The sequence below is a fragment of the Diadema setosum genome, chromosome 14 (assembly GCF_964275005.1).
Source record: "Diadema setosum chromosome 14, eeDiaSeto1, whole genome shotgun sequence".
Taxonomy (NCBI): Eukaryota; Metazoa; Echinodermata; class Echinoidea; order Diadematoida; family Diadematidae; genus Diadema; species Diadema setosum.
Genome location: NC_092698.1, coordinates 35,003,906 through 35,016,819, shown reverse-complemented (window position 1 = coordinate 35,016,819; position 12,914 = coordinate 35,003,906). Strand labels below are relative to the sequence as shown.

At 37.4% G+C, this 12,914-nt stretch overlaps 1 protein-coding gene across 2 annotated transcripts in view; it reads left to right on the top strand.

Annotated features, from left to right (window-relative positions):
• Positions 1-1,298: 1,298 nt before the first annotated feature.
• Positions 1,299-12,914, top strand: part of LOC140237781 (INO80 complex subunit D-like) — a 32,589-nt gene continuing 20,973 nt past the window's right edge. Inside the window, exons 1-2 of one of the 2 annotated variants that reach the window (XM_072317717.1) lie at positions 1,299-1,417; positions 11,326-11,563. In XM_072317717.1, coding sequence (XP_072173818.1) covers positions 11,346-11,563 — 218 coding nt within the window. In that variant the 5' untranslated portion in view covers positions 1,299-1,417; positions 11,326-11,345. Of the gene's footprint in view, positions 1,418-1,618; positions 1,849-11,325; positions 11,564-12,914 lie in introns of those variants that run through there. The other variant, XM_072317716.1, reaches the window with a different exon arrangement.

Genomic DNA, 12,914 nt, shown 5'->3' with positions numbered 1-12,914 from the left:
ATTTGAATCAATCACAAGTCTTTATAAGACGGGGCCCTGGCCTAAAAAGCTCAAGTCCCTTGCCGGTGCCATGCCCACATCCAGAGTTAAAGAAAAGTTAGACCAAGAATGCAAGATCCACCACAAACCCACACTCAATTACGATTACTCAACAACACTTTTCACTACAGCTCAGATTGCAGTGCATACATCCGTACATATTGCCACAACATGGAACCTACGATATACATACCAGGCCCGCTACACACCAGTGTTTCAGTGTTGTGTTTTACAGCTACATGTAGTGCAAGTGGGCTAAGGATCATCAGCTCAGTCCCTGCTGGTAAACAAACTCCCTTCATTTTACTAAACCCAGTTACGTTTCCTCGCATGACCCGGAAATTATTGTTAACCTTGCTGACCTGCATGTGGTCGAAGCGCACATGTCAGACATGCATATTTATAAGGGAAAATGATCAATCATCTTTTATCCAATTATATTCAGTTCCAATAGTTCGTTGACCGCTTGTTCTTTATCGATGGCCAATGAAAAATCACAACACGCAGCAGCATTAGCATATTTTCCCGAGGCCCCTCCACACTATTCTAATTCTGTCTTGAAAGTGAGAGAATAGTATTACATTTGACTAGACCATCAATAAAATCAAGTGTAATATCATGGAATGTTTTAACTGAAACATAGCTGAGCTGCAAAACAGGCAATTGTAGTAGTTTTAAGAACCAAGGCTGAATTTAGGTTTCTGTCATCGGTGCCTCACAGGACGCACTTGCTGCATGCAGTTCAGGAATTGAACGAGTCCATTTGCGTTTATAGGGGTGTGAGGGACTGAATTACATTTATATATGTATTTAATGTTATTTCTCTTCATTTTTATTGACTTATATGAAATGAGATAGACTAGATTAATTAGTGGTATATGTTTACTTGTTGAAAACTCTTGATTGTAGGAAAAAATGAAGAAAAAATTTCCCCTCAAAATCCTTTCAGCACATGTGCTCAATATATATGAGGGAACTATTCGCAGAATTTCTTGGAGTCCCTCCATCAGTTTTAAGACAGAATGCCAAAAAGTAAGAATTATTTTTCCTAATGACTTTTACAAAACACTGCTTCATATTCCCAATAATGCTCCTACCAACTATAGAAATGTAAAAGTCTTTTTTCTTTTCACTGGAAGAGAGAAATGACGAAGGCCCCTTTCACACAGTTTGTACACAGGAATTCCCTATATGCACCATGTACTTAACAGTAAGGGCTTGTCGTTGTGGCTATTGTTTGATGTCACACGACTGCTGCCCCTTATATTATGCATTAGCGAGCACGCAAACATCGCCGCCATTTTGAAAATTACGTCTTCGTCAAAATATCGTTCAATTTTTTCTTGACATTTTGCGGTAATTTGCCACATTTGCTTCGGTAAGTGAATTCATAGACTAAACTAACACTATAGAATTATTCTAAGAATTTATTAGAGGGAAATGAAACGTTTGATTGATTACGTGAATTGTAGAAAATAGGGAAATGTTCCAGTCTATTTTTTAATCTCGTATTTATGGTTATTTTTCTTGTTACGTAATGGCTTATACTGAATTTTTCTGCTGTGTCTTTGATGTATCACTACTAAAGTACACATTTGCCCATCTCATTTATGTTAGAACGCGTGAATTTGTGAGAAATTCGTTATATTACAGGGCGTGGTCCCTTCGCAAGAGTGCTGTGAGTCCTGAATCCGCAGTGCGGTGCAGGGCGCGGCGTGATGAGTAGGTAGAGCGAGTTTGCGTAATCGTGACTGAGACTAACCTTACTTGATCATGATGGGTGCACTGCCACTGATATGGCCACTTCTGGCAAGTTGTGTGACAAGATTTAAAATGTTTAGGTCTTTTTGTTTTATGTGCGTTCAGATCAGTTGGTGGGTTGACAGTGTGTACTTGCTGATCCATATGACATAACTGATGAATCGCATAAAAATCTATGCTATTTTGTAGTTTTCTTGTCAAAGATCATGCTGAAGTCAAGTTTTATCATACACAGTGTATCTTGAATGTGAACTGTCCCTATTTATAAACTGATGGTGTTGTTGTGGTATTCAAGTTGCCTCATGTGTTGTTATTTTGAATGATTATTCTAATTGAATTGTGTTGAATGACCTACTCCTACTGTCTGAATTGGTATCTTTTTACCAATGCAATAGAAACTGTTTTTGTTTTTGGAACAGGAATTATCAAGCCTGACTTTCATAAACCTATACATCTGGCATCTGAGTAAATTGGTCTTGGTGGGCCCCTAATTGGAATATTACACGATGATGCTTCACTACAACGTATAACAGTCCCGTTGCTGTAGACAAGTGTAATGTGTTGCGCATATGGCGTCTGGTTGGGCTAGATGATGCTAAACTACATTGTACATCACACATATGCATCCTTGTTAATAGGCTGAATTCTGTAGATCGGATATAATCTTGCAGTAGATAAATAGTTGTTTTTGTTTCTGTTGGAGCAACAACGCAAGAACAATTGTTTGACTAGGTACCTCTCTACAACTACAATACATCCCCTATTCTAGTCAGCGAGTCAGACACAGTATTGACCTACAAGTATGTACATACTTGTATGTAGCTGTGCTTCATAGGGCATTTTATCTACAAGTTGGTGACTGAATAAAAATGTGTGAACCGAAGTTGCAATGTCAAACCATGTACAGCACAGCTGTACAGGACTTGTACATGTACGTGCTGTTTGTACGTGAAGACCATTTGATAGCCAGACATAGATATATTTATGGAGGGTTTATTTATCGCTACCGGTAACTGGTTTTTACAATGTATGTGTATTGCATATTCGAAATTGTGAAGTGTTCTTGAATCATGAAGAAGCCATTCTTTCCATTTGAAAGCCTTTTTCATATAGTGATAGTAACAACCAATGTTGTGTGGCTTTGCCCATCATGACCAGCAATGTCATTTGACTTGTGGGAGGTAGTATCAAGGAGGTACTAGCCTAGTACCTCCTTGGTAGCATACAGTACAACTGCACATGTACACATGTTGTCTGCTTTCCTTAGACTACCAAAATCGGTTATGATATATGTACAGACATATACCCATTGGGTTACCTGCTTAATCATATCATCTATTAAAGTAAAATTTACCAAACTGATAATATTTAGCAAATGCCTCACTTTAAAGTGGAAGTCATTGTACCATGTTCCCTTAAATCACTGTGTCAGGTACTGTTACAACTTAACCCATTGAAGATGAGCCCTGAGTATACTCGGGCAAGCATCTAAGTATGGGAAATGCGTGTTGTGGCAAAATCAAACCGTCTTCAACAGGTTAATGCAAGACTGATTGATCGATTCACCAATACTTTGAAACTTTGTCCAAGCAGCTTCAATGGAGCCGCATTAAGTTGGAACAAAGGCAGTCACATCAAAGGGCAGAATAGAACCGTAGAAGAATTATAAACAAAACTGGACAAATTTCACACATATGTATGTACATGTACAAGTAGCCTACATTACCTATCGTGACATCCTGTAGGCCATTCAAAAAAGCTTGATGATTTTTACTACATTGTTACACTGTTTATATTTCTCATTTGCTTTGCAGCAAACAAGCAATAAAATATGCTTGTGAATTTACAAAAGTCTCAATGTGTTTTCACTGTAAGCATGGACAGTACATTGTACACTTTGTGAACACTTTTATAAAGATATTGTGCATCTTGTTTTCAGATCTTTACTGTATCGAGGAAAGTCCACTGATGATGTTATTTGTTATTATGGATAGAACTTGGAAATATCTCCACTGTTCAACATCATGGGTTAAAAGTCTTAATGTTAGTGGTCAAGATCAATGAACTCCATCCAAATGTGGCAAAACATACTGTAGTAATTGCTTGAGAAGGCAGAGGCATCTTGGTTGACTGTGCTCTGCAGTCAAATTCATCTAGTTTTCACTATTCAAAACCATGATGAACTTTCTGTAGATTGCAATACACATCCTAAAACAACATGTATCAAACTCAGAGGATACGAGTTGTCTACAATGTACTCTCTGCAGGATTAATCATAGCCAAACTCTCAGAAACTATTATGCCACTTGCAGGAGTAATTTGTAGTATAAAATTATATCAAATTGTCTAGAGATCTACAATCCCATCACTGCTTTAGTTGTGGGGATATGCATATGAAGTAAAGTTGAATATCAATGTGTCTGTTGAGTGCACGTTACATGTACTTTCCAGGAAGATAAATCATGGGTAGTGTATTATCTACAACATACATTGTACTTTGGTAGTTTTAGTTGGAAATAAAGTATGTTGCACATTCATTCCCTGTTGACAAAGTGACCTATTCATCAAGTGTTTTCACCCATAGGAAAGGAAAAGAAAACGAATATCGGGGAGCTTTAGTCAAGGAAGACTACAGCTGTATATAGTCAAGGAATCAAAAATACTGTATAAACAGGCAGACTCAGACAAACCCACCGAAGTACTGTAAAATTGCAATAATCAGTTATTATGAATCTGTGCATGACATGGTGTATGCAGATTGTAGTTTCTTCTTGTGATAAAGAGATCTAAACAGTATTACAGTGTATAATAGTGTATACCTACATTGTACAATGTGTGGCCTCCTACAGATGTTGAAATGGCTTTGTTTAATTTGCACAGTTTGTAACAATATCAATGCAGATTGGTAAGAATCTATTGTACACTTCATGATGTAATTACCTGTGAAAGTGTAAATTTACTGACAGAAATCACATCTTGAATGAACATAGCAAATTCATGTGCGAATACATTGTATGATATACTACTCAGATATGTAGGTTTAGACACGATATAAAAAATTTCCCGCTTCCATTTTAAAACCCAATAGATGCCCTCTGAGGAACGATGATACTCAAGTTGGGAGGGGGAAAAAATTCTTTGAAATGCCATCTTGATCCCTTGAGAACTGGTGGCGTTGCACAACAGAGGGTACATTTTGTGCCATTTAGGAAGTTGCTGCAATAATGCATTCCCCCTTCCATGGCTTCGAATGATACATCATGTTTTTGATAATCACTGGAATTTTGTGTGATCTGAGGTGTCGAATGTCCTCTTGTGTGGTGTCATTTTAGAACCTCTGGCTGAAGTTTGTAGGAGCACATCATACTCTACTGGCTCTGTTGTTTCCTAAGAATAATGCAATGACAGTTGCATGCAGGATGCCCTGATCTCTCATATTTAAGAGTCATAAGACAAGCTGCAAATTATGCTTTGCATGAATGTTTTACTGTAAAGCAAGAAATATTCATGGCATGAAGTTTTTGCGAATCGCAGCGGATGGCCTTTTTTGTGGCATGAAATTTTTGCAAATTGCCTCCAGTTGGCATCGACTGCATTAAAGGTACTATTTACCTTTGGGAGTGCAATTTTATAAATGTTCAAGATATCACATTTAATGCAATAGTGCAGGTCATGTGTATCACAAAACATCCTACCATGTAGAATTTTGCAATAAAGCCTAAAACATAAGGAGGCATCACCATTTTCTCAACTGACCGTAACTGTAGACAGTTTAGTCTAGAAACATCTTTATTAGACTTATTGTTCACATTTTGTATGTTTATCAATACTTAACATTGATTATACTGATTAAACTTTTATACATTGGTTGTTTCCATCCCTAACTCACATTTTAGAACTATTTTGAAGCACTAAAGCTGGGCTCTTGTGTCATCTGCAAATGGTAAATTATGCCTTTAAAGTGTAGAGTACAACATGTACTGTAGACAAGACCATTCTCGTACATTTTAATTCCGCAAATCTCAGCTCTCATGACATTCATAATCAAAATGCACATGAAAATTTTGTGTTTTACAGTATATCTGTATGCCAGAATTGGCCATCCAATATACACTTGTGCTGTCTCCAACTGTACACTGGTATCAGAATGAGTGATTTTGGGTTCATATGGAATAGAGAATTCGTCTTCAATAAAAAAATTATTTTGAATCAAATCAAGGTGGTTTGTTAAGAAAGCTCAGAGAAAATGTGTGGCACATTACAGAACAAATGACTAAAATGTCCAGTAAATATGTGTTGCCTTTATCTTTTTTTTTTTTTTTTTTTTTTTTTTGAGTGGGGCTGTTTTGCTTTGCTTTAGAGTTTGGCAGCCATGAATGTAGCTTTTGTCACATGACTGATCAAAATTGGTAAACAGTGTATGTTATTTAGTCTTAGAATACAACTGAAATTTTGTGAAAGCAGCATTTTATTTGTAAGATACATGTATAATGTTTTAAAGCATATCCACTGAGATGGATCAAAGCCCTTTAGTATGAATTATAAAAAAAAGATATGCTACAATGTAATACACATGTGCAATTATAGAATGTGTGCCTTCTTTCATACAAACATTCTTTCGTTTTGATATGTTATTTTTTTTTTCTTTATCTGTTTTCCTGTAAGCTGCAGCATGTGATCATACAATTGTATTTGTCATGACATTTTTGCAAGCAGTCATAATTTTTACCTCTTGTAAGCCAATTTTGCTCGTATTTTTGTTTTCACTTATTTTTTTTTTTTTTTTGATGATTACTGAGACAGCTTTTTCAGTTGTATTTTTTTTTTTCTTGATCCTTTTATTCATGGAAAAAGCAGACTTTTAACCATTCTGAATTTGGAGGAAAGAATCTGAATTTGACCATTGTTTCAGTAGGAGTTTCCTAGATTTTTCTTGATGATTTTACTACACGCTCCTATTGAACTGTGCTTTCTTTCCTACTTTTGAGCCAAATCATTCCTATTTTTTTCAGTCAGAAAGGTTGGGAGCTCTGTAAAAGGGAGAAAGGTATGCTACAGTATTGATGTATGTTGCTTTTTTCATTGTATATGATACCTGTAATAATTTTATGCAAAACTTATCCTTGTACTGTTCATTTTTCATGGTATTGCATTTCTTTTTTTCCCTTATGCAGCCATTAAATTGTACATGGATGATACAATGTACATACACTGTATAAGAGTAAAAAATTTTATATTCCACCCACGATTGCTTACCAACAGTATACATTTTGTATGATGCTGAAGTAATATGGGGTTTTCCCTTCTCAAGCTACAAAGCAATAACACTTGCGAAACAAGTTTGCAGTTGAGTGTAATATTGAGGCGTGTCCTTTGCTCATCTTGCATTAATAGCCACATTTTCGGGAAATATGTTTAAAAAATCAAAACAAAAACAAAACAAAAATCTACATTACATAGAACCTTTTTTCCCCATTTTCTGCAGTGCACTTAGTAATGATAATTATGCTGTACATTTTCAACAAGGTTGTCATGAGATATACACAATTATTGATATTGTTTACTTGCCTTTTATACATTCTTATAAACATGACAGTTAATGCATCTACATTGTAGGGTCAGCAGATATGAGTGGATCAGGGTTGGCACAACCTTCAGTTCCACTAAATATGAGTTTTATCAAATGTTTTTGTAAAATTGTAAACTAGTCAGACACACCTGTGGAACCCGGTTCTCTTTACCTTGTTGATGTGCAGTTAGTTTGTGTGATGTCCTTATTTACTTACTTTACATACTACTGTAGTATATGTACTGTAGTGTATTTACAACTGTAAGATCAAAGTTAAATAAAATTGTACAAATCTTCCATGTCTACTTATTGCTTTTCAACCATGACATTTTGCCTTTGATTAGGCCTATATTTGCAAATTGTTGTCTTAATTCTGTTTCAATATGTCTTTATGTTCAAGATAGGTAATTTCAGCAACATGAGACAGTATAAAAAAGCTCTAGCTGAGTACATGTACATGTACAGTGCTGTACATGTTGTTTGAGACTGTATTGGACATTCATGTGAGATTGTACAATAGAATTTTAACATGGAAGAAATAATGCACTTTATTATGTGAAATCTATGGACATTGTTATATGATGTCGTTTCAAAAGAGATTTGTAGAAAAGATGAGACTAAAGCCCAAGATTTATCGTAGTGAAGCATTAATATCATGAATGAAATATTTACATGAATTCATTAGTCAGTATACCCTGAGCATATGTTCTACATTTATTTTGATTGGTGCTACATAGACCCCGTTTACAGTACGGGGCTGGGCCGAGCCGCGGCCGAGCCCAGCCTCAATTGCGGGGCCTTGCCCCGCAATTTTGTCCGTTTACACTGCCGGGCTCGGCCGCGCTTTTAATTAAAACTTTTCAATATTTTGTCGTATTGGTGCTCTGCTTGTAAACAAACGCAATTTGGTATAGTCTGGTTTTCAGACCCTTTGCCAACTGGATTCCGTGGCGACGAAGTCGCCGTTCGGGCAAAGGCCTTTGCCGAAGGAAAAATCCTTTGCAGGACAAAACCACCTTAAACTATACTAGTTTTCGAAGTTGAGGGGGTTAATATCCTGAATAGCGAAATAGTACGGGCAGAGGGTTTGGAAGCCAGACTAAAATTGGCCGCGCATTTGGCCCAGTTTGCGTTTACACTGAGAAAAGGCCGGGCTCGGCCACAGCCGAGCCGCGGCTGAGCCTCGCACTGTAAACGGGGTCATAGAAGGCATCCATTGGGGCTACATGTAGAGCTTCATGATAAGCCAGTTTGTAGTTCCACTTTGCGCATGAGCAGAAAAAGGTCATTTGTACATTTTGTACCAACAGGCTTGATGGTTTTGTAATTCACTGAGAAAAGCATCTGTGATGCACTGATTATAAATTCATATGTTATTCATGCATGTATACAATGTAAATGGTGCTTGCCTCGACGTTCACCTCATGCTACACCAGCCCTATTACTGGTGAAGAGAACAGAAAGTACATACAAATGTATATCCATTGATTGAACATTTATAATGCAAACCAGAAAAGGTTTGTTAAAGCATGCAATGCAAAACAAAGAAGTGGATGCATCCCCAAGTTGATGGACCATTCTGGTCACCTGGTCTACACACGTTTATTCTTGGTTTTAATATGAATTCTATAAATTGTTAATGTCAGGCAGGCTTTGTATGCATATGCCACTTTTAAAACGAGGGAAGCGCCTATCCGACCAAGAAAAAATGGAGGTCAATCGTACCAATGTGCATGTGAGCTAATTACAAACTGGCTTATTCTTTTGCACCGGGAACCTTTTCAGGGGCCTCACTGTCAGTCTGGGGCAAATCCTGAGTTTCCCTCAGGAAAATAGTGCAAAACAGCATATTGAAAGAAGTCATATCGTAATACATAGGTACAATTTGTACATGGACTGCTTTTTGTGCTGACTATAAGGCCCAAAAAAAAAATTTGTTGCATTGGCGTAACATGAGATTTTCAAATAGGGTCGGTCGGGCGGATTTTTTTTTTTTTTTTTTTTTTTTTTGCTACCTGCATTTTACGTGTAAAACTCGTGCTCAGCTCAGTAAACAGTTACAGCTGCTGCACCGAATGTGCTGTGTTCATCTATTCTACAAATCATTTATGAGGCCGATATTACTGGAATTATACCCCTTCACAGAATTTAAAGATGTTGAAATCCCTATCCTGAATGTTTTCACTTCATATTTTACTATTTTGACTTAGATAAGATAGATGCAAATTGACCCATATGTACGATCTTTTCATCGCACACGGCGATCTCTATTACAGTCCCACATATACAGATTCGTGTAAGTTCTCCACACAAGAAACCTATGGCAAAACTGTGCACAATACATCGCAGTCTGAATGCTACGTATACACTGAATAAATCTTGTTAGAGTACATGTCCGTGTTGGAAACAGATGACGTACTGATCAAGGAAGGCTTTATGCGAGGCGCTAGATCTCTCCCTCGTACATCCGATATCCCCAGAGCCGTTTCCACTTCCGGGTTTGTGCCATCGCGATCGCAATCAACAAGATATTTGATATCGATAGCAAAAAAAATAATAAAAAAACATGGGGTCGGCGGAATTTTTAGGGTCGGGCGGGTTACGCCAATGCAACAATTTTTTTTTTTTGGCCTAAGCCCACTAGTCTTTTGTCACATGCAATGGTTTTTGCGTAATCTTTGTCACCGTGCTGGATTTGCAAAATTACAAGAAAATGTACAATGTGCAGGTGCACAATGTACTGTACATGTAGTATTGTTAAAGGTGAATTACACTGTACGAAATGTATTTTCACAAACACACACAATAACACTGAATGCGCACTACTAATCGTGTAGTTTAAAAGCTGTGCTGTGTAGTCAGTGGTACAAGTCAACTAACTTGTAGTCTGAACCTGACCAGTACTTGCGTGGTCAATAGCATTGTACTGGCATTCAATGCATTGGGTAGACAAAAACTTTTGTCTGCATTTTACTTTTGCGAATCTTTACTCCCCACGAAATTCATGAAAGTTTCATGCATTTGAAAATTTCTGGTTGTATACATTGCAAATTTATGTCATATACTGTAGCTCATGTGTTCACACCTGTGTCCAAGTATACACTGTAGGAGATACATGTACATGTACAATGTAAGGGGGTTTCTCTTTCAATTTTTTATGTGAATTCTGGAGGAGAAAGCTACCCCTGTTCCCACCAAACTGTTGGTATTGGGGACTAAGAGACTTCTGCTGTGTACAATCAATATTTATGTGTGCATGTTCATGATTAAGATGACTAAACTTGGCTGCTTTCACTAGCAATTTATTTGGAGCCTATTGTAGGCTTCCAATCCATGTAATAGCTCGTGATGTCCTTTAAACCAGTCATGTGTGAACAGTCATCATTTTATTATTGGGCGGTGAGAGAGACAAATCTGGCAGATATTTCCAGAGATCTGATGGATCTTTCCTTGGACTCAGAGACAAGTGTGAATGCAGTGGGAAGGAGTCCACTATTTGATGTTTCTGTGCTTTGACATTAGAGGAGTTAAAGACCCGTTAGCATGTGATTCATGGTTAGCCGTATTCATTTGCTGTCCAAACTGTAGGTACATTAGAAACCATGAATAGTATCAGCATGGGGCTACATTTTATTTGTAGCTTCATGGTATCATTCAGTGAATATGTGCATACAAGCGTATGCTCATTGGTAGCAGTCAACTCCAGTTAACAGAAAGATCAGTGAGAAAGCTGTACACAATTCATTACGGGGACATTCTTCAAGAAAGTAGCTGGACCAGCCTTCCTATTCTAATTTCTGTGGTATCCCTAAGCTACCAGCGCTTTAACAGCAGTTCAAATTTTATTTACATTGACCTGTTTTTCTGTGCAGGGCAAGAACGAGATGGTAATATGTCTATACATAATGTGAATGACATTCATATTTCCTTTTATTTTCATTCTCTTTTGCTTGCAGCCAATGTTGGCACTCACGTGATGTACGAAGGCAAGCATATTCACTTCTCTGAAGTTGACAACAAGCCGCTATGTTCGTACAGTGCCAAGTTGTGCAAGCAGCGTCGCCTCAACGGCTATGCCTTCTGCATTCGCCATGTACTGGAAGACAGCTCAGCGCCGTTCAAGCAGTGCGAATTTGTGGCAAAATACAATAGGCTGCGCTGCACCAACCCCATTCCTGGTGAAGAGAACAGAAAGTACGTATCCATTTATTGAACATTTATAATGCAAACCAATGTGAAACGTTTAAGATTATGCCTTCAAGCCATCACCATTGATGTCTTTACTTGGTGATGAACAGCACATTCAAATATTTTGTGTGTCCATGAATTCAATTAAAACATCATTACAATTTCATTTATTCAGAGTAGCACTACATGTACATGTGTATGTACTGTACACTTGTAATTACATTGTAGTTCAAAGAGTAAGACAAATTGGAAACTGTGATCTACATAAGGTTTTGAGCAGCTCTCCATTTGTTTTATACACAAAATTACACTTTATACTTTCAGTTTTGTCAAATATTCTGGAACAGAGAGAACTTATCTGCTGCAGAGGTATAGAAAAACATATTTTATTGTACACCAAGAAAGTTTGAAGAGTTTTTGGCTCTAGAAAAAATGAAAATTGGGGAATTTTGGTTTACACACCAAAACAGAAAGCTGTTACAACACCAACGCCTACAATGTAACATGTACACCTATAGAATATACATGTACATTTGTACAAATGGGCACTGTTCCCCACCTGGAGCGCAATACACAATACAAACCATTATAAGTGATAGGCTAAGTTAGATAGTGCTATGAGTAAGATTGATGGGTGACTAGGGTGCACTTTGTTGGGAGGGGGGGGGGGGGTACCAAATTAGGGCCAGTTTTCACATTTTCATTTTCTTGTTGAAAATGCATGGTCAGATTCTATGAAATTTGGCAGGGATTGTCGCTAGGGTAATAGAATATGTATCTGTACAAATTGGCACCATTCTCCACTTGAATGGCAACTCATTTCACATCATGAAAGTATCATTGAAAATTTACCAGTGTAATTTCTCTCCTGGCTGCTAAATAATCCAGCAGAGCTCAATAGGTAAAGCTTTGAACGTTACATTCAGATGCTAATTGAATTGGTAAGAATGGAATTAAATGATATGAAAAGGATGTGCTGTGGAGCCTGGAAACAGAAAGAGCTCTGTTTTATGCATACAGTAACATCACATGATTGTATAAATGAAATGTTTTAGAATAATTGCCACACGAGTCACTAGAACTTTAGATCATGAGCTGATTGTACTTTGATATCCCGTCAGTGTTGTGCAAATGAGGAATATTTCCCTTAACCAGTTACTCGGCAAATGATACCCGTACTGTGCCTTTTCCCCCAAAATTCTTGGCTAGGGTTGGCTTTGAAAATACAAATGTTAATGTGCAGAGTGCTTTTTGTTAATATTGTACAGATGCACTCCAACGTTGGCTCACACATTTATTAGCCTGAACTACCTTGTCCCTCCCCAATAGGCATTTTCACATCAGCCCGATGTTTTGA